Raw genomic sequence first — 27,820 nt, forward strand, 5'->3', positions numbered from 1 at the left:
CTCCTTATGCCTTTTGCACACAATGTATATAGACTATCCTTTTTTTCTACTATGTTATTGACTTGTTAATTGTTTACTCCATGTGTAACTCTGTGTTGTCTGTTCACACTGCTATGCTTTATCTTGGCCAGGTCGCAGTTGCAAATGAGAACTTGTTCTCAACTAGCCTACCTGGTTAAATAAAGGTGAAATAAATAAAAAAAATAATAAAATAAAATCCCTCGCCGAGTCTGGGCCATTCCACACTGCGTTGGCCCACTCCAGGGCTCGACCCGTCAGACAGGAGACGAGGACGCCCACGCTCTCCTCCCCCAAGGGAGTTGGACGAACGGTAGCCAGGTACAACTCCAACTGAGGCAGGAACCCCTGGCACCCAGCCGCCGTTCCATCGTACTCCCTGGGGAGAGCCAGACGCAGGGCACCGGATCTGGATGCTGGAGGAGGGGTAGGTGGTGCTGGTGGAAGAGGAGCTGGAGGTGAGTTAGGGAGGCCACTCCTCTCCCATCGGTCCATCCTCTCCATCATCTGGTCCATTGCCGACCCAATCCGGTGGAGAATGGCCGTATGATGGACACGCTCCTCCATCGATGGGAGAGGAGGTGCGGCTGCTCCTGCTGACTCCATTCAAATGGTGCGGGATTCTGTCAGAGTTTACTAGGAGTGGTGGGTTGGAGTCAGGTGCAGAGAGCAGAGGGTTCGGTAAATCGTCATTTATTCTCCGGCACAAAATGGTCATGCCAAAATACAGGGCGCATAAAACAGACCAGCCCAAACACAGGACCAAACAGTCTGGAGAAAACAAACACGAAAACACATCCACAACCAACAGAGTAACAATCCCGCACAAACCTAGGCGGACCTAACAGGCTTAAATAGACATAAATCAATAAACTTAACAGGGAACAGGTGCAACCAATAAGACAAAACGAAACGGAAAGTTGTCAAGCTCCGCCCGGACAGGCAGGGTAGCCACCTTCGGTGGGAGACGTGACATCTTCACTATTATTTGACTCTTATTGTGTACATATACATATATACACAGTAAATATATATTTATTTCATTGTTGGACATTAAAGGCTGTGAAACCACCAGGAAATTGGCCTCCCGAGTGGTGCAGCGGTCTAAGGCATTGCAGTGTTTGAGGCGTCACTACAGATCCGGGTTCCATCCCGGACTGTGTCCCGGACTGAGACGACGCACAATTGACCTAGCATTGTCCGGGTTCGGGGATGGTTTGGCCGGCCGGGATGTCCTTGTCCATCGCGCTCTAGCAACTTCTGTGGCGAGCCGGGCACATGCACACTGACAGTCGGCAGTTGTACGTTGTTTCCTTCAACACATTGGTGGTACTCTTTGCCTGGTCCATTCAGTGTGCTCCCGATGCAAAATACCACTGACAGATCTTTTTATAAATAATTAGGATAAAATGTGGGCTTAAAACTGAAATTTTGTTTTTAATAAAAATAAATCAAATGGAAAAATCTGAGGGGGCACGTGCTTTTTTTGCCCCCTATGGGCATGATGCCACTGGCTGTTGCTCTAACATAGCAACTCACATAGCAAATATGCCAAATGAATTTCAATGAGGAAACAGTCAGTGGTTGTATTTGATTAACTTTTTATTTAAAAGGTATGGATTTCAGCAAACAAAGAAAGCCAGAGAGGGAAAAAAAATAGATACACCGTAAGGGTTTAAGAATTTACAATTTTGAAGTATCGATTATACAGCAACTCGAAGAATGTTGGATGTTTAGTCCAAAAACTCTAGGCTCCACTCAACTCCGCAGAAGAAATCAGCATGGAGTTGAGATACTTGGCTAATTTCTAAATAGTTTGGACTGTGCAATATAACAAATGTATAAATTTGTTATGGAAAGGTTTGTGAACGTGCGCAGCATCTTACATCAAGCTGACCCTTGTGATCAAGCAGCCAAACACTTTCTAGAACTGGATACGTGATAACATCATAACAAAGAGTTATTTGTACATCACCCAAGAAATAAGAGCGACAACCTGATTAATACCGTACTTTATTTTCCCTCTTTAGAAAAAAGCTATTTCTGAACATTTTCTACATCAACCCGGGAGAGCACTTTGATGCGTTTGGGCATGGCCACGATAATCTCCACCCCTGCCCTTTTTCTCTTCCCCTTAGAGGTGGTAACTGTTTTGACGCTAGCGTCCTTCTGAACCAGCATGGCCTCACTCTGAGCCTGGAGAACGTCCAGTTTCTGCCTGAGCTCCTGTAGGTGGTCAATGTCGTTGATCCCACTCACATTCTCCATGATGGATTTGAGTTTGGCCACACACTCCCTCTGCAGTTCCTCCTTTTGCAGTTCCTCCCTCTCCCGCAGACCCTGTGAAGCCTGTGGGGCCACCCACTGTGTTTGTATGCTATACAGTTGTAACTGTGGAGTTTGAGGAGTTTGCACCAGTGGCACTGTTTCTTCAGGCCCATCCCACTGAAGAGAGACTGGGGAAGCTGGGGAGAGATGCATTAGACCATTGAGGGCTTCCTCTATCTCCTCTGTTGTGGTGTGAGTGGTCTGTGAATGCAGCGTGAGCAGAGGGTGGTCCCTGTATTTGGGACACAGGTGCTCCCAGGTCCAGTTATGCTCAGACCTGAAGACGTGACAGAAGTGTTCACAGGGCAGGCGCTGGTCCCTCCACACCTCACACTCACAGGAGGGCCAGGTGGACTCTGAACCGAAGCTGACCGCGTAGGACCGCGCTGCCGTGGTCTCTGCCCGACTCTTCACCCGGAAGGTGCCGTCGGCGGCGTCGCTGGCCTGCTCCACCACGATGTCGGGGTCTTGCAGGGCCGCAGACATGTTGTCCATCACCAGGGCCACCACACTCCAAGGGCGATGCCACAGGAACGGAGGCACAGTGGGGTTGAGGCTGTACTCGCCAGAGGACTGGCTGTTGAGGTCTGTGTACCTAGAGGTTCAGGGAGTGTAGCAGGTTTAGACTGACCAAACATCAAAACACTGACATTAAAGGGGAATTACACTCCAAAATAAAAGTTTACAAAGGTAGTCAAATGTAAAGATGAGTCCACAGCCTACATCTTAACCCCAATGCAGAAGATAAGCACTGTACATGATATGGTGTTTATCTTCCATAAATTTTGCAGATATCTCAACAGAAGACCACTTTTGACAGCGAATACTATTCTAAATGGCATTGAATCCTATTCTAAAACGAACTTACCTTTGGTGCATCTGTGGGAAGTAGTCGTCAACAAGAAACTGCAGCATTTGGCTCAGGGTGTCTTTTTTATGGACCTTCATGTTATTATGTGTGAAAAAGTCGCTCTGCATTTCCAGACCTCCGTTCACCATAGACACAAAGTTGACAACATCAACCCTCACAGCGTTCGCCCATCTCTGAATGAACAAAAACAAGAGCATGTAGCTAACTCTGTATGCGCCATCATTAGACTAGGATGCACATTATGGACCTATAGCTAGCATATTATGGATCTATAGCTAGATACTGTATCACGGATTCAGCTAGCAAAAACATAACACACTTGCTACTGTTACTTCTACAGACTGTCTACATACAGTAGGTGTGGTTTAAACATGCTGTCTGCTTCAGGATGAAAGCACCTCTAAGCACAGGTCTGAGATCTGCTTTCTGTCTAACCAGCCTGACCTTCATTAATACGCAGGTTATGACACAGCAGGTCCAGGACCTGACCCCATTGCCCCTATGATTTCAGTAATTGACATGTGCACTACAAACCTTCTCCTCTGACAGCCACTTGTTAGTGAACCAGTTCTTGAAAAGTTGTCTCTTTTCCAACCAGATGGGGCTCTGCTGTAGTAGTTCTACTGCCCCCTGGTGTTGCTCTCTGGTAAGGGCACCAGCGATGGCCTTCATCATATCAAAGATCCCCTCCTGGTTGGTGATGGCTCGGGACCGGTTGCTCAGCCACTTGGTCCAGGTCCTCTCCCGCAGGTGATCGCTGAAGACTGCCTGAGCACCTGAGATTGGAATGAGAAACAGTCCGTAATTAGCAAACTCTAACCCCCTAATCTTCTAGTATTTAGAGATTGTAACAGATTAAACATTTTCTTGACCAACAGGTCTTTTCAAAAGAAAATCCTGAAACTCACAGCCAACAGTGCTGAGAGCACATTATGAAGCTAACTTGCTTTTCCCACCTCATAGCTAACATTAAAACCTCACCACTGTTCACCTGTGAATGCTGCCTCCACCGCCTTCATCTCCACAGGGCAGTGTTCAGTGAGGATGTAGGCTGGACTCCAGCCCCGGTTCCACTGCCTGAACACCCCCAGCGCCTCCCCCAAGGCTTCGGCGCTCCTCGACTGCACGACAAACAGGCCCACCGGCGCCACACTCACATTGGTGCGCACACACAGGAAGAAGAGTGGCAGGGGGAAGCGCGTCCTCTTATAGGCCGCATCCAGGAAGCACACCTCCTTGCCATACTGCCGAAGCAGCCGCCGCTGCCAGTCCGTCTGGTAGCAGAGCAACAGGTTCTCGCTCTCTGATTGAACCCTAAGCAGGAAGTTGATTCTAGGAGCTTCTGCCTTCCAATTCTCTGCCAAGGTCTAAGGGGGGGGGGGGGGGGGGGGGGGGCGGGGGGTGTTATGATTAATAGCTGAGGTGAAACTTTTGCATCCTTCCAATTATTTCAGTGCTAACCAAACTTTTTTTTGCGCCAGCGTGAGCTGTATATATGGTTGTGCACCTTGACTTTTGCTATAACATGTCTGTCTTATTCTAAACCACAGCAGTGATATTCCCATGGACTTAAATAACCCCAATGACGTATCATGGAGTAATATTTATCTGTGCTCTGTTACATCACACACACATGTATTAATTCACCACACCAAGTGTGTAGAAGTTTCAGACTACATACGTTCTAAAAAGCAGTTCCAGAATGAGGGGTGCTTTAGCTCTGCTGGTGTTGCTGTTCTGTCTGTTTGGGGAATGGGCTCAGGGAGAGAGTGGTGGGGTCCGAGAGAATGACACCACTCAACACAGTTGTTGTTGTAGATTTACATAATAATGGCCAGCATCTACTGTCAAGTAGGGTGGCAGGTAGCCTAGCGGTTAAGAGCATTGGGCCAGTAATAGAAAGGTTGCTGGTTAGAATCAGCCGACTAGGTGAAAAATCTGTCTGTGCCCTTTGAGCAATGCACTTTACCCTAATTGCTCATGTAAGTCACTCTGGATGAGAACGTCAGAATTCAGTGACTGCGTTTAGGCAGGACAGTTCTGGACAGGCAGCCCAGATCTGATCTTTTTTTTCACTAATTGGTCTTTTGACTAATCAGATCAGTTCTGAAAAAGATCTGATGTGTAAAGATCAATTAGTAAACAACCTTTGTTGGTGGAGAAAGTAGTCTCTGGAAAGACTCCAGGACCTGGGCTGATGACAAACATTTTCAGTGGCTTTCTGCTCTTCCCATATAAGGATAACACACCACAAAGATGTTATGAATTTTCATTTTTCTTGAATCCGTGGAAAACTCTGCATGTGTGTTCCTGAATTGTATAATAAAGGCTTGTCAAGTCTCTTTCTATCATGCACAGAAACAGGCACTGACACACAATCATCCAAACTGAAAGCTACAGACTGGGGTTTGGGAAGCTATTCAATTGTCATTTCAATTCTTGATATTTACCCATTGATTCTAGAAGAATATAACGTATAAATGCCTCGTGCTCAGCACAACTGTCGGTTTATCCTTGATTTTGGGCATCAGGAGACTGAAAGCAATATATACTGAAAGCATGAATGTTGACATGCAGAATGTTTTGGGACTATATCAAAAAGACTAATGAAACAATAGTGAGTAAAATGCCCCTTTAAACAAGTGTTTCAAAGAGGGTGGGTGACATGCATACAAACTGTTCATAAATTGCAGTGAAAACATACAGCTAACACCACAAGCCCCAATGGCCTTATCTCAGAAGACAATCCAAATATCTGATGAATAGGTGGGAATGATAGTGCAGCACAGCCTTCTCACCAGCAGGTTGACCAGGTCTATTTTGCTGTAGTGTTCCTCCGCGATGACCTGAGCCATGACGGCGTGGATGGTTTTCTCTGTGGGGAAGAAGCGCCTCAGCGGCGGCGGGGTCGTGTCTTGGAACAGCTCCGTCCGCACGTACTGGACCATCTGGTTCTTTACCTCCTTCACCTTCCTCACCCCCTGCTGCACCAACGCTCGGATGTAACCTTTGACCCTGTCGTCCATCTGATCTGCACCCTGAGGGAACGAGGAGAGAGTGGCTTTTGTTAAGTAGGGAGAAAATACCCCTAACCACTGTTACAGGGTCAGATACTTGTATTCCACAGGGAATTTTAAGAGGTCAAGGTTTTATTACATCTGTGTACCGAACAGACATACAGGCATACAGATACTAGTTATGTAGCCTAAAGAGAGTCCAATGCAATATATTCCATGGTCATAGTATAGTAATAACATAGTAATACCTTTCCAATAGGATGGCCCTTGTGGTCAGTGACACTGGGTATTTTGAGGAAATACTGTATCTTCCACTGCACTGAGGCTGGGTCTGTCTGGAGAGCTTGTTTGATGGAAATAGACATGACCCTCCTCAACCGTGATGTGTCCTTCTCCAACTGATGCAGTATGGAGCGAGCGCACACACACACACAGATATAATTATGTATATTAGTCTGATGTGCATTCTAATGTTGACTGTGGTGCACGGTCACTGGAGTTACATAATAAACATATATAAACAAACAGTTTCACACGTACCTTGAATCCAGGGAACTTCACAATGCGGCTGATTGTGAACACAGCAGGGCATGCTACTTTCTTGGTTTTCAGCAACAGGTTTCTTTTTTCCTTGCCATCTTTTGCCTGAAAGACCAAAATGAGTGGCAGGTGAGAATGGAATTGTTGAGATTGGTTGTGAACCCCACAACTACCTTGAAGCATTGATGAAACCAGGGTCAAATTCATTATCATCAAGGACCATAACCACCCGAGCCACGGCATGTTCACCCCGCTATCATCCAGAAGGCGAGGTCAGTACCGAGAGACTGAAAAACAGCTTCTATCTTAAGGCCATCAGACTGTTAAATAGCTATCACTAGCCGGCCTCCACACAGTACCCTGACCTGTCACTGTCACTAGCCAGCTACCACCCGGTTACTCAACCCTGCACCTTAGAGGCTGCTGTCCTATGTTCATAGACATGGAATTACTGGTCACTTTAATAATGGAACATTGGTCACTAATAAATGTTTAAATGCTGTTTTACTCATTTCATATGTAAACTCAGCAAAAAAAGAAACATCCCTTTTTCAGGACCCTGTCTTTCAAAGATAATTCGTAAAAATCCAAATAACTTCACAGATCTTCATTGTAAAGGGTTTAAACACTGTTTCCCATGCTTGTTCAATGAAATATAAACAATTAATGAACATGCACCTGTGGAACGGTCATTAAGACACTAACAGCTTACAGGCGGTAGGCAATAAAGGTCACAGTTATGAAAACTTGGGACACTAAAGAGGCCTTTCTACTGACTCTGAAAAACACTAAAAGAAAGATGCCCAGGGTCCCTGCGCATGTGCATGAACGTGGCTTAGGCATGCTGCAAGGAGGCATGAGGACTGCAGATGTGGCCAGGGCAATAAATTAGAATGTCCGTACTGTGAGGCGCCTAAGACATCGCTACAGGGAGACAGGACGGACAGCTGATCATCCTCGCAGTGGCAGACCACATGTAACAACACCTGCACAGGATCGGTACATCCGAACATCACACCTGTGGGACAGGTACAGGATTACAACAACTGCCCGAGTTACACCAGGAACGCACAATCCCTCCATCAGTGCTCAGACTGTCCGCAATAGGCTGAGAGAGGCTGGACTGAGGGCTTGCAGGCCTGTTGTAAGGCAGGTCCTCACCAGACATCACCGGCAACAACGTTGCCTATGGGCACAAAACCACTGTCGCTGGACCAGACAGGAATCGCAAAAAGTGCTCTTCACTGACGAGTCGCGGTTTTGCCTCACCAGGGGTGAGAGTCGGATTCGCGTTTATCGTCGAAGGAATGAGCGTTACACCGAGGCCTGTACTCTGGAGCAGGATCGATTCACAGCATCATGCTGTGTGTCACAGCATCATTGGACTGAGCTTGTTGTCATTGCAGGCAATCTCAATGCTGTGTGTTACAGGGAAGACATCCTCCTCCCTCATGTGGTACTCTTCCTGCAGGCTCATCCTGACATGACCCTCCAGCATGACAAAGCCACCAGCCATACTGCTCGTTCTGTGCATGATTTCCTGCAAGACAGGAATGTCAGTGTTCTGCCATGGCCAGCGAAGAGTCCGGATCTCAATCCCATTGAGCACGTCTGGGACCTGTTAGATCGGAGGGTGAGGGCTAGGGCCATTCCCCCAGAAATGTCCAGGAACTTGCAGGTGCCTGGGTGGAATAGTGGGGTAACATCTCACAGCAAGAACTGGCATATCTGGTGCAGTCCTTGAGGAGGAGATGCACTGTAGTACATAATGCAGCTGGTGGCCACACCAGATACTGACTGTTACTTCTGATTTTGAACCCCCTTTGTTCAGGGACACATTATTCAATTTCTGTTAGTCACATGTCTGTGGAACTTGTTCAGTTTATGTCTTAGTAAATATTTACACAAGTTAAGTTTGCTGAAAATAAACGCAGTTGACAGTGAGAGTACGTTTCTTTTCTTTTCATATACTGTATTCTAGTCAATGCCATCCTATTCAACTTTTGCTGTATGTATACACTATTCTATCCTATGTATTCTACAGATACACTAAATATTCTATCCACATACTGTCCATAATGTCTATACATCACACACACACACACGCACACACACACACACACACACACACACACTACACTACCATGTAGAACAATAGTGAAGACTTCAAAACTATGAAATAACACATATGGAATCATGTAGTAACCAAAAAGGTGTTAAATAAATCAAAATATAGTTTATATTTGAGGTTCTTCAAAGTTGTCACCTTTTGCCTTGATGATAGCTTTGCACACTCTTGGCATTCTCTCAACCAACTTTACCTGGAATGCTTTTCTAACAGTCTTGAAGGAGTTCCCACATATGCTGAGCACTTGTTGGCTGATTTTCCTTCATTCTGTGTTCCAACTCATCCCAAACCATCTCAATTGGGTTGAGGTCGGGGGATTGTGGAGGGCAAGTCATCTGATGCAGCACTCCATCACTCTCCTTCTTGGTCAAATAGCCCTTATACAGCCTGGAGGTGTGTTGGGTCATTGTCCTGTTGAAAAACAGATGATAGTCCCACTAAGGGCAAATCAGATGGGATAGCGTATCGCTGAAGAATGCTGTGGTAGCCATGCTGGTTAAGTGTGCCTTGAATGATAAATAAATCACAGACAGTGTCACCAAAGCACCACCACACCACACACCTCCTCCTCCATGCTTCACAGTGGGAACCACACATGCTGAGATCATCTGTTCCCCTACTTTGCGTCTCACAAAGTCACGGCGGTTGGAATCAAAAATCACAAATTTGGACTCATCAGACCAAAGGACAGATTTCCACAGGTCTAATGTCCATTGTTTGTGTTTCTTGGCCCAAGCAAGTCTCTTCTAATTGGTGTCCTTTAGTAGTGGTTTCTTTGAAGCAATTCGACCACGAAGGCCTGATTCACGCAGTCTCCTCTGAACAGTTGATGTTGAGATGTGTCTTTTGATCTCTGTTTGGGATGCAATTTTTGAGGCTGGTAACTCTGAAAATGTTATCCTCTGCAGCAGAGGTAACTCTGGGTCTTCCTTTCTTGTGGCAGTCCTCATGAATGCCAAGAGTGTGCAAAGCTGTCATCAAGGGAAAGGGTGGCTACTTTGAAGAATTACCAATATAAAATATATTTTTGATTTGTTTATCACTTTTTTGGTTACTACATGATTCAACGTGTTATTTCATAGGTTTGATGTCTTCACTATTATTCTGCAAACTAAAGCAAAACCCTTGAATGAGTAGGTGTTTCCAAACTTCTGACTGGTACTATATATATATATATATATATATATATATATATACATACACACATATACACAGTGGGGCAAAAAAGTATTTAGTCAGCCACCAATTGTGCAAGTTCTCCCACTTAAAAAGATGAGAGAGGCCTGTAATTTTCATCATAGGTACACTTCAACTATGACAGACAGAATGAGAAAAAAAATCCAGAAAATCACATTGTAGGATTTTTAATGAATTTATTTGCAAATTATGGTGGAAAATAAGTATTTGGTCACCTTCAAACAAGCAAGATTTCTGGCTCTCACAGACCTGTAACTTCTTCTTTAAGAGGCTCCTCTGTCCTCCACTCGTTACCTGTATTAATGGCACCTGTTTGAACTTGTTATCAGTATAAAAGACACCTGTCCACAACCTCAAACAGTCACACTCCATACTCCACTATGGCCAAGACCAAAGAGCTGTCAAAGGACACCAGAAACAAAATTGTAGACCTGCACCTGGCTGGGAAGGCTGAATCTGCAATAGGTAAGCAGCTTGGTTTGAAGAAATCAACTGTGGGAGCAATTATTAGGAAATGGAAGACATCCAAGACCACTGATAATCTCCCTCGATCTGGGGCACCACGCAAGATATCACCCCGTGGGGTCAAAATGATCACAAGAACGGTGAGCAAAAATCCCAGAACCACACGGGGGGGACCTAGTGAATGACCTGCAGAGAGCTGGGACCAAAGTAACAAAGCCTACCATCAGCAAGGGCATTGAAGATGAAACGTGGCTGGGTCTTTCAGCATGACAATGATCCCAAACACACCGCCCGGGCAACGAAGGAGTAGCTTCGTAAGAAGCATTTCAAGGTCCTGGAGTGGCCTAGCCAAGAAGATGGTGCCTCTTCCTGTTCGGGCGGCGCTCGGCGGTCGTCGTCGCCGGCCTATTAGCTGCCATCGATTCCCTTTCCTTTTGTTTCTGTTAATTGGGTCTAATTGGTTACACCTGTTTTGTATTAGTGTTTTGTTTGTAGGCTATTTAAGGGCACTAGGCCCACTGGGTATTGTGCGGGCTTGTTCTCTGTTTATTGGTGTTGGTGTATTAGTGTGATCTCTATTTTTCCGGACAGTTTTAGTCCTGTGTATTTAGGACGGGTTGTTTCATGCGCCCTTGTGTTTTGCATGTCCGTGTCTCCGCTGTCTTTGGAATAAAAGATCCACGTACAGAATGACCTGCTCTCTGCGCTTGACTCCTCCACTCACCATTCATAGAAGTCATAACAACCCCATAGAAAATCTTTGGAGGGAGTTGAAAGTCCATGTTGCCCAGCAACAGCCCCAAAACACCACTGCCCTAGAGGAGATCTGCATGGAGGAATGGGCCAAAATACCAGCAACAGTGTGTGAAAACCTTGTGAAGACTTACAGAAAACGTTTGACCTCTGTCATTGCCAACAAAGGGTATATAACAAAGTATTGAGATAAACTTTTGTTATTGACCAAATACTTATTTTCCACCATAATTTGCTAATAAATGTATTAAAAATCCTACACTGTGATTTTCTGGATTTTTTTTCTCATTTTGTCTGTCATGGTTGAAGTGTACTTATGATGAAAATTACAGGCCTCTCATCTTTTTAAGTGGGAGAACTTGCACAATTGGTGTCTAACAATACTTTTTTGCCCCACTGTATATATACACACACACACACACACACACACAGGTTTGGTGTCACTTAGAAATGTCCTTGTTGTTGGAGGAAAAACATTTTTTTGTCCATTAAAATAACATCAAATTGATCAGAAATACAGTGTAGACATTGTTATTAATGCTGTAAATGACTATTGTAGCTGGAAACAGCAGATTTTTTAATAGTACCCGCAAAACACCAGTCTCAACGTCAACAGTGAAGAGGCGACTCTGGGATGCTGGCCATCTAGGCAGAGTTGCTAAGAAAAAGCCATATCTCAGAATAGGCCGATAAAAAGAAAAGAGGAACTCTGCCTAGAAGGTCAGCATCCCGGAGTCGCCTCTTCACTGTTGATGTTGAGACTGGTGTTTTGCGGGTACTATTTAATGAAGCAGCCAGTTAAGGACTTGTGAGGCATCTGTTTCTCAAACTAAATGCTCTAATGTACTTGTCCTCTTGCTCACTTGTGCACCGGGGCCTCCCACTCCTCTTTCTATTCTGGTTAGAGCCACTTTGCTCTGTTCTGTGAAGGGAGTAGTACACAGCGTTGTACGAGATCTTCAGTTTCTTGGCAATTTCTTGCATGGAATAGCCTTCATTTCTCAGAACAAGAATAGACGGACGAGTTTCAGATGAAAGTTTTTTGTTTCTGGCCATTTTAAGCCTGTAACCGAACCCACAAATGCTGATGCTCCAGATACCTAACTAGTCTAAAGGCCAGTTTTATTGCTTATTTAATCAGGACAACAGTTTTCAGCTGTGCTAACATAATTGCAAAAGGGTTTTCTAATGATCAACTAGCCTTTTAAAATTATACACAATTATACAATTTAACACAACGTCCCATTGGAACACAGGAGTGATGGTTGCTGATAATTGGCCTCTGTACGCCTACGTAGATATTCCATTAAAAAAATCTGCCGTTTCCAGCTACAACAGTCATTTACAACATTAACAATGTCTACACTGTATTTCTGATCAATTTGATGTTATTTTAATGGACAAAAAAGAAAAATGTTCTTTCAAAACCAAGGACATATCTAAGTGACCCCAAACTTTTGAATGGAAGTGTATACACACACACACACTCCGGACTCCGACATTGCTTGTCCTAATATTTATATATTTCTTAATTCTATGCTTTTACTTTTAGATTTGTGCATATTGTTGTTAAATATTACTGCACTGTTGGAGCTAGGAACACAAGCATTTCGCTACACCTGCAATAACATCTGCTAAATATGTGTATTTGACCAATAAAATGTTATTTGATTAGGCACCACATGGAAGAAAATTTACTGAAATAAGGTGGGACAACCTGAACTCCAATAAGAAAAGCTCCTTTCCTTTTTCCATTGCACAATGTTTTGAAAAGTTTTGCTATGATGTGTCCTAATGAATTTGATCCAGGTTCAGATGCACAATACGTCGTAATCATTTACATGGAACACTTAAAAGGCGTTTCAGAATATCATAGATATTAGCACCCTTTGATCCTGAAGTTCCTGCCTCTTCTTGATTCCACACTTTGCCCGGCCCCTGTGGCATCCCATTAGCTTGTGTCCGATGAACACAAACGGTACACCGTCAAAGGGGATACAGGGAGTACCCTTGCCGTACTTCCATTCCCAGTATAACCGGTTCTTGTGGTCCTGTGGTTTCCAACCTGTTTAGCAGAACACATTGAAAGAGCCATGAGTCCAGGGGTGTATTCATTAGTCGGATTCTGTTGCAAACCGTTTTGCAATGGAAATCGTTTACAGTCTAGGTACCAACCTGAGCTTACAGAGCAAACAGAACAAAACAGGGAGGGACCTACCTGAATTTGTCATATAGAAACTTGTTTTATTTTGCAAAACATTTTATGTATGGAGTAAACGGTTTCTGACTAATGAATACACCCCCGTAGTTTGCATAATATACATCACTAGCTACATAAGAATAACAATCAATCAATGGCTACTTAGTATAGTAGTATCAGTGGCTAAATAGTATAGAAGGGCTAAAAGATAGCAGTAGCTTGATCAATGCAAGTTTGCTCCAGACACTCAAAGATTTTTTATAACTAACCCAAGATAGACTAGAGCCTGTCGTTTCCAATAGGAGCAAATGAATCATAGTGAGCAGAAGAAGCAAGGAGGTGGGCAGAGCCAAGCACGAGCTACTGAGATCCTATTGGCGCATTGATTTGCATATCTCATTTAGGGAACGACTACTCTGTGAAGTACCCTTGTACTCCTTCTAAACAGCGTATATTTTTTAAACGTTGGCAAAGGGTGAAGTCTACAAAACACAGTCCACTCTGTTACAGATTATACTTCTGAAAGAACTGTATAAAGATCAAATGTTTCATCGATGAGAAAATGTGCAGAATTTGGGCGAAAATCCATCTCGCTCCATCTTCTCTTACTGCCGGCCACTGGGATTCCTCTCATCACCATATTTGGTAGAGAGTAAACGCCAACAGGATGCATCACATGTATACATCCGGTGAAATGTCTGTCTCATTGTTATATATGTGACGCTCTTTAGCTTGCTAGCTAGCTTACCTTGGTCATTGAAGCGCTTGTCCACACGGTAAGAAATATATTTCACACAGGTTGACTCTTCGACGTGTGAGATATGCTTATTGACCTCTTCAATTGTTTCAAAGACCGCTTCGTTGCTCATTTTTGATTATTATCTGTTACCAACGCAGAGAAACAGTCATGTAAACATTCAAATAATGTTGCTAGCTAGCTAAGTACCAGCACAGAGTTTCTAAACCCAGAGGTACAACATCGCGAGGCTTCTGGTAACGTTTGCGAGACCGATCAGGCCGGGGGTTGTGGTTTGAGACGTCAATGCGCAGTTCGGCGCGAGACGCCTTTAGACCCGCGGACGTGTTTTTACCATAGAGAATGATAAGAGGCCAACAAGCCATTTTAGCATGGGCATGCTGTCGCTATAATGGCACAGATATAAAGCTGAGTCCTATTTATCTCTATGCTTTCCACCAAATATTTATTTATATAAAAAGTTGTAGTAAATGGCACCTTTGTTTAACTAGGCAAGTCGGTTAAGAACAAATTCTTATTTACAATGCTCCGCCCTATGGGACTCACAATCATGGCTGGATGTGATGCAGCCTGGATTCGAACAGTTGCAAAATGTAGTGATAGCCCTCCATCTTCAAGATCCTTTGTACCCTGTACAAATCTCCCACTTTTCCACCACCAAAGCACCCCCAGAGCATCACAGTGCCTCCACCATGCTTGACAGATGGCGTCAAGCACTCTTCCAGCATCCTTTCATTGTCTCACAAATGTTCTTTGTCATCCAAACACCTCAAACTTAGATTAGTCTTTCCGTAACACCTTTGTCCAATCTTCCTCTGTCCAGTGTCTGTGTTCTTTTGCCCATCTTAATCTTTTCTTTTTATTGGCCAGTCTGAGATATGGATTTTTCTTTGCAACTCTGCCTAGATGGCCAGCATCCCGGAGTCACCTCTTTACTGTTGAGACTGGTGTTTTGCGGGTACTATTTAATGAAGCTGCCAGTTGAGGACTTGTGAGGCATCTGTTTCTCAACCTAGACAATATACTTGTCCTCTTGCCCAGTTGTGCACCAGGGCCTCCAACTCTTTCTATTCTGGTTAGGGCCAGTTTGCGCTATTCTGTGAAGGGAGTATTACAATTGGCAATTTCTCACGTGGAATAGCCTTAATTTATCAGAACAAGAATAGCCTTTTAAAATGAGAATCTTGGATTAGCTAACACAACATGCCATTGGAACACAGGAGTGATGGTTGCTGATAATGGGCCTCTGTACGCCAACGTAGATATTCCATAAATCTGCCGTTTCCAGCTACAATAGTCATTTACAACATTAACAATGTTGACATTGTATTTCTGATCAATTTGATATTTTAATGGACAAAGGTGCTTTTTTCAAAAACAAGGACATTTAAGTGACCCCAAACTTTGAACTTTTAGAGATTACCAATGTCACGGTCCCCATTACAACGAAATATATGTAATTTTGTCCTTGAAACATGTAATTGAAATACTGTAGAATTCCATTCATTCCTATGGAGGACTGCTCCTACTACGGAGTGCCAATATGGCCGATCGGTGGCTTCAAAGCCTCTCAATGACCACAACATAGCATCAGCCAGGGTTTGTATTGGTTTCTACGAATTTAGCTTGCAAACGTTGCCATGACATCGCCTACAAGTGTGATCGGGATTTCGATTGGCGAATAATTGTCTGGCTATATTCACACTGTGCGGTCTCTGGGCACAGCTAGCTAGCTAAACTATTGGGAACCACTGCCCATATAGTAGAGGCGTTTGAGGTCAATCCATACAATTTTTGTAACGTCGAAATGATGCGCACGTGCATTAGTGTATACGCCCATCACAAAATCCGGTGCTAGCTGAGACGGCTCTGCTTCATCGTACACACTTGAGCCCCTGGAAAGCTGAAATAATGACGCAATTAATTCACTTAAGGGAAATGCGTTGATTGATGCCAATTACTCATCAGGTTAAGCAAGCTAATGTGCGTATTATCCGATCACAAAATAAATAACCTTAACTTCCAAACCAATATGCAATAACTGATTTATTAATTTGTTATGGGAAGATTTGTGAACCTGCGCAGTGCCTTAAATCAAGCTGACCCAGAACTGGATACAATGTCACCACATCCTAACAAAGAGACCTTTGTTAGATGAAGACAACCAGAGTTACAGATAGCAGGGAGTTCATGATCAGAACACTACATAGGGGTGACTATAATTATTTTATTAGTCATCTCAGGGATCTTACTTAACGTCAGACAAGCAATTTCCAGTTTTGCTCATCACAGAGAGACAATAGACATTCAATTTTTTTAAAAAAGTATACAAATTGTGTAGGACAACACTAAATACTACATAAAAACAACCCACAAGTTAAGTGGCAGAGTTGCATTTTAATACTGAACATTCTTTATTTTCCCTTTTTAGAAAAAAGCTATTTCTGAACATTTTCTACATCAACCCGGGAGAGCACTTTGATGCGTTTGGGCATGGCCACGATAATCTCCACCCCTGCCCTTTTTCTCATCCCCATGGGGGTGGTAACTGTTTTGACGCTAGCGTCCTTCTGAACCAGCATGGCCTCACTCTGAGCCTGGAGAACATCCAGTTTCTGCCTGAGCTCCTGTAGGTGGTCAATGTCATTGATCCCACTCACATTCTCCATGATGGATTTGAGTTTGGCCACACACTCCCTCTGCAGTTCCTCCTTTTGCAGTTCCTCCCTCTCCCGCAGACCCTGTGAAGCCTGTGGGGCCACCCACTGTGTTTGTATGCTATACAGTTGTAACTGTGGAGTTTGAGGAGTTTGCACCAGTGGCACTGTTTCTTCAGGCCCATCCCACTGAAGAGAGACTGGGGAAGCTGGGGAGAGATGCATTAGACCATTGAGGGCTTCCTCCATCTCCTCTGTTGTGTGAGTGGTCTGTGAATGCAGCGTGAGCAGAGGGTGGTCCCTGTATTTGGGACACAGGTGCTCCCAGGTCCAGTTAAGCTCAGACCTGAAGACGTGACAGAAGTGTTCACAGGGCAGCCGCTGGTCCCTCCACACCTCACACTCACAGGAGGGCCAGGTGGACTCTGAACCGAAGCTGACCGCGTAGGACCGCGCTGCCGTGGTCTCTGCCCGACTCTTCACCCGGAAGGTGCGGTCGGCGGCGTCGCTGGCCTGCTCCACCACGATGTCGGGGTCTTGCAGGGCCGCAGACATGTTGTCCATCACCAGGGCCACCACACTCCAAGGGCGATGCCACAGGAACGGAGGCACAGTGGGGTTGAGGCTGTACTCGCCAGAGGACTGGCTGTTGAGGTCTGTGTACCTAGAGGTTCAGGGAGTGTAGCAGGTTTAGACTGACCAACCATCAAAACACTTACATTAAAGGGGAATTACACTCCAAAATAAAAGTTAACAAAAGGTAGTCAATTTTCAAGTTGAGTCCACAGCCTACATCTTAACCCCAATGGAGAAGGCAACTGTAAATGATATGGTGTTTATCTTCCATAAATTTTGCAGATATCTCAACAGAAGACCACTTTTGACAGCGAATACTATTCTAAATGGCATTGAACCCTATTCTAAAACGAACTTACCTTTGGTGCATCTGTGGGAAGTAGTCGTCAACCAGAAACTGCAGCATTTGGCTCAGGGTGTCTTTTTTATGGACCTTCATGTTATTATGTGTGAAAAAGTCGCTCTGCATTTCCAGACCTCCGTTCACCATAGACACAAAGTTGACAACATCAACCCTCACAGCGTTCGCCCATCTCTGAATGAACAAAAACAAGAGCATGTAGCTAACTCTGTATGCGCCATCATTAGACTAGGATGCACATTATGGACCTATAGCTAGCATATTATGGATCTATAGCTAGATACTGTATCACGGATTCAGCTAGCAAAAACATAACACACTTGCTACTGTTACTTCTACAGACTGTCTACATACAGTAGGTGTGGTTTAAACATGCTGTCTGCTTCAGGATGAAAGCACCTAAGCACAGGTCTGAGATCTGCTTTCTGTCTAACCACTCTGACCTTCATTAATACACAGGTTATGACACAGCAGGTCCAGGACCTGACCCCATTGCCCCTATGATTTCAGTAATTGACATGTGCACTACAAACCTTCTCCTCTGACAGCCACTTGTTAGTGAACCAGTTCTTGAAAAGTTGTCTCTTTTCCAACCAGATGGGGCTCTGCTGTAGTAGTTCTACTGCCCCCTGGTGTTGCTCTCTGGTAAGGGCACCAGCGATGGCCTTCATCATATCAAAGATCCCCTCCTGGTTGGTGATGGCTCGGGACCGGTTGCTCAGCCACTTGGTCCAGGTCCTCTCCCGCAGGTGATCGCTGAAGACTGCCTGAGCACCTGAGATTGGAATGAGAAACAGTCCGTAATTAGCAAACTCTAACCCCCTAATCTTCTAGTATTTAGAGATTGTAACAGATTAAACATTTTGACCAACAGGTCTTTTCAAAAGAAAATCCTGAAACTCACAGCCAACAGTGCTGAGAGCACATTATGAAGCTAACTTGCTTTTCCCACCTCATAGCTAACATTAAAACCTCACCACTGTTCACCTGTGAATGCTGCTTCCACCGCCTTCATCTCCACAGGGCAGTGTTCAGTGAGGATGTAGGCTGGACTCCAGCCCCGGTTCCACTGCCTGAACACCCCCAGCGCCTCCCCCAAGGCTTCGGCGCTCCTCGACTGCACGACAAACAGGCCCACCGGCGCCACGCTCACATTGGTGCGCACGCACAGGAAGAAGAGTGGCAGGGGGAAGCGCGTCCTCTTATAGGCCGCGTCCAGGAAGCACACCTCCTTGCCATACTGCCGAAGCAGCCACCGCTGCCAGTCCGTCTGGTAGCAGAGCAACAGGTTCTCGCTCTCTGATTGAACCCTAAGCAGGAAGTTGATTCTAGGAGCTTCTGCCTTCCAATTCTCTGCCAATGTCTAAGGGGGGGGGGGGTTGTTATGATTAATAGCTGAGGTGAAACTTTTGCGTCCTTTCAATTATTTCAGTGCTAACCAAACTCCTTTTTGCGCCAGCGTGAGCTGTATATATGGTCGTGCACCTTGACTTTTGCTATAACATGTCTGTCTTATTCTAAACCACAGCAGTGATATTCCCATGGACTTAAATAACCCCAATGACGTATCATGGAGTAATATTTATTTGTGCTCTGTTACATCACACACACATGTATTAATTCACCACACCAAGTGTGTAGAAGTTTCAGACTACATACGTTCTAAAAAGCAGTTCCAGAATGAGGGGTGCTTTAGCTCTGCTGGTGTTGCTGTTCTGTCTGTTTGGGGAATGGGCTCAGGGAGAGAGTGGTGGGGTCCGAGAGTGACACCACTCAACACAGTTGTTGTTGTAGATTTACATAATAATGGCCAGCATCTAATGTCAACAAGTAAGGTGGCGGGTAGCCAAGCGGTTAAGAGCGTTGGGCCATTAATAGAAAGGTTGCCGGTTAGAATCAGCCGACTAGGTGAAAAATCTGTCTGTGCCCTTTGAGCAAGGCACTTTACCCTAATTGCTCATGTAAGTCACTCTGGATGAGAACGTCTGCTAAATTACTAAAATATAAATACAGTCATTGCCTCCATTGCGATTATGTATCCAATTCAGTGACTGCGTTTAGAGTTCTGATCTTTTTTTTCACTAATTGGTCTTTTGACCAATCAGATCAGTTCTGAAAAAAATCTGATGTGTAAAGATCAATTAGTAAACAACCTTTGTTGGTGGAGAAAGTAGTCTCTGGAAAGACTCCAGGATCTGGGCTGATGACAACAAACATTTTCAGTGGCTTTCTGCTCTTCCCATGTAAGGATAACGCACCACAAAGATGTTATGAATTTTCATTTTTCTTGAATCCGTGGAAAACTCTGCATGTGTGTTCCTGAATTGTATAATAAAGGCTTGTCAAGTCTCTTTCTATCATGCACAGAAACAGGCACTGACACACAATCATCCAAACTGAAAGCTACAGACTGGGGTTTGGGAAGCTATTCAATTGTCATTTCAATTCTTGATATTTACCCATTGATTCTAGAAGAATATAACGTATAAATGCCTCGTGCTCAGCACAACTGTCGGTTTATCCTTGATTTTGGGCATCAGGAGACTGAAAGCAATATATACTGAAAGCATGAATGTTGACATGCAGAATGTTTTGGGACTATATCAAAAAGACTAATGAAACAATAGTGAGTAAAATGCCCCTTTAAACAAGTGTTTCAAAGAGGGTGGGTGACATGCATACAAACTGTTCATAAATTGCAGTGAAAACATACAGCTAACACCACAAGCCCCAATGGCCTTATCTCAGAAGACAATCCAAATATCTGATGAATAGGTGGGAATGATAGTGCAGCACAGCCTTCTCACCAGCAGGTTGACCAGGTCTATTTTGCTGTAGTGTTCCTCCGCGATGACCTGAGCCATGACGGCGTGGATGGTTTTCTCTGTGGGGAAGAAGCGCCTCAGCGGCGGCGGGGTCGTGTCTTGGAACAGCTCCGTCCGCACGTACTGGACCATCTGGTTCTTTACCTCCTTCACCTTCCTCACCCCCTGCTGCACCAACGCTCGGATGTAACCTTTGACCCTGTCGTCCATCTGATCTGCACCCTGAGGGAACGAGGAGAGAGTGGCTTTTGTTAAGTAGGGAGAAAATACCCCTAACCACTGTTACAGGGTCAGATACTTGTATTCCCCAGGGAATTTCAAGAGATCAAGGTTTTATTACATCTGTGTACCGAACAGACATACAGGCATACAGATAATAGTTATGTAGCCTAAAGAGAGTCCAATGCAATAGATCCCATGGTCATAGTATAGTAATAACATAGTAATACCTTTCCAATAGGATGGCCCTTGTGGTCAGTGACACTGGGTATTTTGAGGAAATACTGTATCTTCCACTGCACCGAGGCTGGGTCTGTCTGGAGAGCTTGTTTGATGGAAATAGACATGACCCTCCTCAACCGCGATGTGTCCTTCTCCAACTGATGCAGTATAGAGCGAGCGCACACACACACACACAGATATAATTATGTATATTAGTCTGATGTGCATTCTAATGTTGACTGTGGTGCACGGTCACTGGAGTTACATAATAAACATATATAAACAAACAGTTTCACACGTACCTTGAATCCAGGGAACTTCACAATGCGGCTGATTGTGAACACAGCAGGGCATGCTACTTTCTTGGTTTTCAGCAACAAGTTTCTTTTTTCCTTGCCATCTTTTTCCTGAAATATCAAAATCAAATGTTAATTGTCACATGTAAACAACTGGTGTAAACCAACAGCGACATGCTTACAGGTCCTTCCCAACAACAAAGTAAAATAACAGAAAAACAATAACAAGGAATGAATACACAATGAGTAACAATAACTTTGCTATATACACGGTGTACCTGTACTGTGTCGATGTGCAAGGGTACGAGGTTATTGAGGTAGATATGTACATATAGGTAGAGGTAAAGTGACTAGGCAACAGGATAGATAATAAACAGTAGCATCAGCGTATGTGATGAGTCAAAGGAGTTAGTGCAAAAAGGGTCAATGCAGATAGTCCGGGTAGCTATTTGATTAACTATTTAGCAGTCTTAAGGCTTGGGGGTAGATGCGGTTCAGGGTCCTGTTGGTTCAAGACTTGTTGCATCGGTACCGCTTGCCGTGCTGTAACAGAGAGAACAGTCTATGGCATGGGTGGCTGGAGTCTGATAATTTTTAGGGGCTTCTTCTGACACTGCCTGGTATAGAGGTCCTGGATGGCAGGTAGCACTGCTCCAGTGATGTACTGGGCCGTACGCACTACCCTCTGTAGCGCCTTGCGGTCAGATACAAAGCTGATGCCATACCAAGCCGTGATGCATGCATGCTCTCAATGGTGCAGCTGTAGAACTTTTTGAGGATTTGAGAAAATTAGTGGTAGGTAAGAATGGAATTGTTGAGATTGGTTGTGAACCTCAACTACCTAGAAGCATTGATGGAACCAGGGTCGTATTCATTAGGCACCATATGGAAGAAAATGTAATTAAATAGGGAGGGACAACCTTTACTCCAATAAGAAAAGCTCCTTTACATTTTCAGTTGCACAATGCTTTTTAACGCTTTTCCACAGTGCCCCAATGAATTTGTTTCAGGTCTAGATGCAAAATACATCCTAGCTACAGATTGTTACACCTGATAATGTGATCTAACCAAAGATTTAAGGACCTAGACAGCATTGCCAATATAAGGTTGGTGGAAAATTCTCTGCTACACCAAACGGTATCTAACCTGTAACTCCCAGTAATGGATACCAAAAATATTTTGTTCATCACATTATCTGGTGTAACAATCTGTATGTAGCTACATGGAACACTCAAACCATTTCAGAATATCATAGATAGTAGCACCCTTTGATCCTCAAGTTCCTGCCTCTTCTTGAATCCACACTTTGCCCGGCCCCTGTGGCATCCCATCAGTTTGTGTCCGATGAACATGAAGGGTACTCTGTCAAAGGGGATAGAGGGAGTACCCTTGCCGTACTTCCATTCCCAGTATAACCGGTTCTTGTGGTCCTGTGGTTTCCAACCTGTTTAGCAGAACACATTGAAAGAGCCATGAGTCCAGAGGTGTATTATGTTAGTCTGATGTGCAGCAAAACATTTTCTGTTGCAAAACGTTGTCAACGGAAGCCGTTTACTTTCTAGGAACCAAACAGAACTAAAACGGGGAGGGACTTACCTGAATTCGTTGCAAAGCGTTTTGTTTGGAGTAAACTGTTTCCGTTGCAAAATGCAACACAAAAACGTTTGCAATCGAATCCGACTAATGAATACACCAGTAGTTTGTGGAGGTTACATCACTACATATGAATATTAATCAATCAATGTAGGTAGCTAAATAGTATGGAACTGCTGAACGATAGCCATGTTACTCTGGTGATTGTTTGCACATTCTGCAGCTTGATCAATGCACGTTTCCTACAGGCAGCACACTCTTTGGCTAACGTCGAGAGCTAGTTTACCTTGGTCATTGAATCGCTTGTCCACACGGTAAGAAATATATTTCACACAGGTTGACTCTTCCACGTGTGAGATATGCTTATTGACCTCTTCAATTGTTTCAAATACAGCTTCGTCGCTCATTTTTATTTATAATTTGCTACCAATACATATAAACATTCAAAAAATGTCGCTAGCTAAACTAAAGCGGTAATGTTTGCGATTATTTAATTGGTTCACGTGCGGATCAATAGACCCGCCTTCTTAAAATTGTGGTTTCTCATTGGTGTAACGCGAGTTCCGTCACTAAAATGGAAACAAACAATTGGCTTCTATTCGAAACCAATCAACCATTTCTTACGCGTCATTAGATTGCGACTCAATCACGTTGAGGACAACACGCTTGACGGTACCGAATGTAAAATATTTTCGTAGCAATTTTCCTCAATGTTTCAACAGAATACAATCCGGGTTACGAATCGTATATTTTGGCATAGAAGTTATACTTTGTCGAGATCATGGACTCAGTTATCAAGGACAAAGACTACTGCACGTACAACCGCTTGCATCAGGGACCAGTCAATGGTTCCTCTTCACAGTCAAAGACACAGCAGTGGTTCGATTTTGCCAGTTGCTTTCAGGCATTATCGAAGAGACGTACCTCTACATAACCAATTCTCTACCACAACACACGTCTGCAGCGATTCTATTGGGAAGATTCATTCAACGCATTACCACTTGGTTTACACATGCAAGGTAATGGATGAGATTTTAAATGGAAGATAAGTAATTTTTTACATCATGTTTCTACAGTGACAGTCGTAGCATGATTTGGCAATCAAGATTTGGTTGGTGAGGTGATCAAAACATTGGTACTCAGGGCCCGTATCCACAAAACATCAGAGTAGGTGTGTGATGGATTTTTATTTTGTATTTATTTTTATTTAACTAGGCAAGTCAGTTAAGAACACATTCTTATTTACAATGACAGCCTACCAAAAGGCAATATACCTTCTGCTGGGATAAAAATATATATATATAATATATATATATATATATATATATATATATATATATATATATATATATATATATATATATATGAAAATGTACATGTATTGTCGTTGTGATGTGGGTTTTGTCCTATATTTATTTATATATATTGTAACGACCCTGGGTTTTTAAGCGCGGAAATCGACTCTGCCGCACGAGCGTGCTGGACGATAGCGTGCTGGACTTCGGGTTAGAAGGTCAATTGTTCGAGACCTGCTCCCTGCCTGTGTCATTGATATATATATATATATATATATATATATATATATATATATATATATAGGACAAAACACACATCGCAATAACAATACATCCGGCAAAGCAGCCACGCCTGTCAGTAAGAGTGTCCATGATTGAGTCTTTGAATGAAGAGATTGAGATCAAACTGTCCAGGTTGAGTGTTTATTTGCAGCTTGTTTCTGTCTCTTGCTGCAGCAAACTGAAAATATCAGTTTTGCCTTTTAGATAATAATGAATACGACTATATGGATAGATTTATAAAGTTCAGGTTCACCCTGACTCTTCTAATGAACTGTATCATTATTTGACTGTAAATTATCTGTATGCAGGTGTGCTCAACCAGGTCAACGAAGAGGATATCCAAGGTAGCCTATCATAAAGGTGTTGTCCTAGTGACCTGCCCAGGATGTGAAAAACATCACATTATTGCTGACAACTTGGGTTGGTTCTCTGATCTGAAGGGAAAGAGGTTGGTAGCCAAGTTAATATAGGTCTGAACATTTTACATGCATGCATTCTACAGTTGTGGCCAAAGGTTTTGAGAATGACACATATTATTTTTCACAAAGTCTGCTGCCTCAGTTTGTATGATGGCAATTTGCATATACTCCAGAATGTTGTGAAGAGTGATCAGATGAATTGCAAAGTCCCGCTTTGCCATGCAAATGAACTGATTCCCCAAAAAACAATTCCACTGCATTTCAGCCCTGCCACAAAAGGACCAGTTGACATGTCAGTGATTCTCTCGTTAACACGGGTGGGAGTGTTGATGAGGACAAGGCTGGCGATCACTCTGTCGTGCTGATTGAGTTCGAATAACAGACTGGAAGCTTCAAAAGGAGGGTGGTGCTTGGAATCATTGTTCTTCCTTTGTTGACCATGGTTACCTGCAAGGAAACACGTGCTGTCATCATTGCTTTGCACAAAAAGGGCTTCACAGGCAAGGATATTGCTGTCAGTAAGATCAACCATTTATCGGATCATCAAGAACTTCAAGGAGAGCAGTTCAATTGTTGTGAAGAAGGCTTCAGGGCGCCCAAGAAAGTCCAGCAAGCCCCTGGACCATCTCCTAAAGTTGATTCAGCTGTGGGATCGGGGCACCACCAGTACAGAGCTTGCTCAGGAATGGCAGCAGGCAGGTGTGAGTGCATCTGCACACACAGTGAGGCAAAGACTTTTGGAGGATGGCCTGGTGTCAAGGAGGGCAGCAAAGAAGCCACTTCTCTCCAGGAAAAACATCAGGGACAGACTAATATTCTTCAAAAGGTACAGGAAGTGGACTGCTGAGAACTGGGGTAAAGTCATTTTCTCTCCCCGTTCCGATTGTTTGGGGAATACGGAAAAAAGCTTGTCCGGAGAAGACAAGGTGAGCGCTACCATCAGTCCTGTGTCATGCCAACACTAAAGCATCCTGAGACCATTAATTTGTGGGGTTGCTTCTCAGCCAAGGGAGTGGGCTCACTCACAAATTTGCTAAAGAGCACAGCCATGAATAAAGAATGGTACCAACACATCCTCCGAGAGCAACTTCTCCCAACCATCTAGGAACAGTTTGGTGACGAACAATGCCTTTTCCAGCATAATGGAGCACCTTGCCATAAGGCAAAATTGATAACTAAGTGGCTCGGGGAACAAAACATCGATATTTTGGGTCCATGGCCAGGAAACTCCCCAGACCTTAATCCCATTGAGAACTTGTGGTCAATCCTCAATAGGCGGGTGGACAAACAAAAACCCACAAATTCTGACAAACTCTGAGCATTGATTATGCAAGAATGGATTGACATCAGTCAGGATGTGGCCCAGAAGTTAATTGACAGCATGCCAGGGCGGATTGCAGAGGTCTTGAAAAATAAGGGTTAACATTGCAAATATTGACTCATTGCATCAACTTCATGTAATTGTCAATAAAAGTATTTGACACTTGTGAAATGCTTGTAATTATACTTCAGTATTCCATAGTAACAACTGACAAAAATATCTAAAGACACTGAAGCAGCAAACTTTGTGGAAATTCATATTTGTGTCATTCTCAAAACCTTTGGCCACGACTGTGTTACAAGGATATGTATTATCCCTATTGATAGTGATATGCACAGAAGAGAAATGGAACTGCAGTCATAGTGAATCATAAGTGAATCCCATATTAATAGGTTGCAACGTTTGTGTGGACTAAAGGGCCCTACACACTTCACGCAAATGCAGCATCATTTTCTCACATAGTTCTAGGTACTTGAGATTTGGAACAAACTATATATGATGCTCCTTTGCTCTGTTTGCATGAAGTGTGTAGCCTCCTTAAGATGAGTATTATTCCTGAATCATTCTTTTTTATTATTCATGTTGGTTATTTTTCCTACAGGAACATTGAGGAAATCCTTGCAGCGAAAGGGGAGAAAGTGAAGAGGTTAGAAGAAGAGGCAGCCTTCGAGATTGTTATAGATGAGTCCGGCAAGGATACAACACAGACTGCTCAAGATGCAAAGAAACCTTCACCAGAGTCTGATGACTCAGGGAAATCATGACTAACTCTCTGTGGGTGTGTGTGCGCACAACAAGGACATCGTTCTCTATGAGGGGAAAAATTGATATTACTAAGTAAATGTAACACTTCTTTTGATATTTCTATCTCCATATTGTTTTCATACAATGTTGATAATTTCTTATCACACTATTTTATACCAACTGAACACTACTGCCAGAATATTCCTTGGGTTTACACCATTCTTACTACTACTGCACTGATCACACAACAGAAGAGGCTGATGCTTACAATTCATTTTTATTGTAAAGTTGTATGATATAAAGCATGAAGAATTAACATCCAAAGGCCCATTTAGGGCCATGGCAAACTGCCTATCATAGACCCTCTCCCTCTTCCTCCATGGTGTCCTCCAGAAGCTCATGAAAGCAATGCTGTCAATCCACATGGAAGCAGAACATAGAGTGCTCCTGTAAAACAATTCTTCCGTCAGGAATTAATCAAACAGTCATTGAACGAATGGGATTCACAGTAATACAATTTGTCTGAGAAATGTCAATCATGAACCCCAGTTGTGGAGCCCCTATCCTCTCATCACAAGCCCAAGCACTTACCTCACCTGCTCTTCTGTGTTTTCCTCTTCCTGCCTCCCTCCCTTTCATCCTTTCCTATTGATGCTTCAACAGATAAAGAGACCTCATATGCCACAATCTGTTTCGGGAAAAAACATCCGAATGCCCACTCACTTGAGGTGAATAA

The 27,820-nt window shown here is 43.7% G+C and overlaps 3 protein-coding genes across 3 annotated transcripts; 1 reads left to right on the top strand and 2 right to left on the bottom strand.

The window, feature by feature from the left end:
* Window positions 1–1,583: 1,583 nt before the first annotated feature.
* On the bottom strand, window positions 1,584–14,526 carry LOC110523283. Its single transcript, XM_036976883.1, has 9 exons — window positions 14,266–14,526; window positions 13,204–13,382; window positions 6,775–6,879; window positions 6,483–6,632; window positions 6,016–6,255; window positions 4,209–4,584; window positions 3,752–3,993; window positions 3,215–3,390; window positions 1,584–2,941 (listed from the first exon to the last, which is right to left on the bottom strand). Exons 1-9 carry the CDS (start codon window positions 14,384–14,386, stop codon window positions 2,056–2,058), a joined length of 2,475 nt encoding a protein of 824 aa, XP_036832778.1. The 5' UTR covers window positions 14,387–14,526; the 3' UTR covers window positions 1,584–2,055.
* A 1,955-nt stretch (window positions 14,527–16,481) lies between these two features.
* On the bottom strand, window positions 16,482–23,532 carry LOC110524957. The gene is made up of 9 exons (XM_036976884.1): window positions 23,310–23,532; window positions 22,696–22,874; window positions 21,437–21,541; window positions 21,143–21,292; window positions 20,676–20,915; window positions 18,856–19,231; window positions 18,402–18,643; window positions 17,867–18,042; window positions 16,482–17,595 (listed from the first exon to the last, which is right to left on the bottom strand). The coding sequence occupies exons 1-9, from the start codon at window positions 23,428–23,430 to the stop codon at window positions 16,713–16,715; spliced, it is 2,472 nt and encodes an 823-aa protein (XP_036832779.1). The 5' UTR covers window positions 23,431–23,532; the 3' UTR covers window positions 16,482–16,712.
* A 50-nt stretch (window positions 23,533–23,582) lies between these two features.
* On the top strand, window positions 23,583–27,771 carry dnlz (DNL-type zinc finger). The gene is made up of 3 exons (XM_021601874.2): window positions 23,583–24,042; window positions 24,909–25,048; window positions 26,942–27,771. The coding sequence occupies exons 1-3, from the start codon at window positions 23,734–23,736 to the stop codon at window positions 27,102–27,104; spliced, it is 612 nt and encodes a 203-aa protein (XP_021457549.2). The 5' UTR covers window positions 23,583–23,733; the 3' UTR covers window positions 27,105–27,771.
* The last annotated feature ends 49 nt before the right edge of the window (window positions 27,772–27,820 follow it).

This window comes from Oncorhynchus mykiss, chromosome 5, assembly GCF_013265735.2.
Source record: "Oncorhynchus mykiss isolate Arlee chromosome 5, USDA_OmykA_1.1, whole genome shotgun sequence".
In the NCBI taxonomy this organism is placed as follows: Eukaryota; Metazoa; Chordata; class Actinopteri; order Salmoniformes; family Salmonidae; genus Oncorhynchus; species Oncorhynchus mykiss.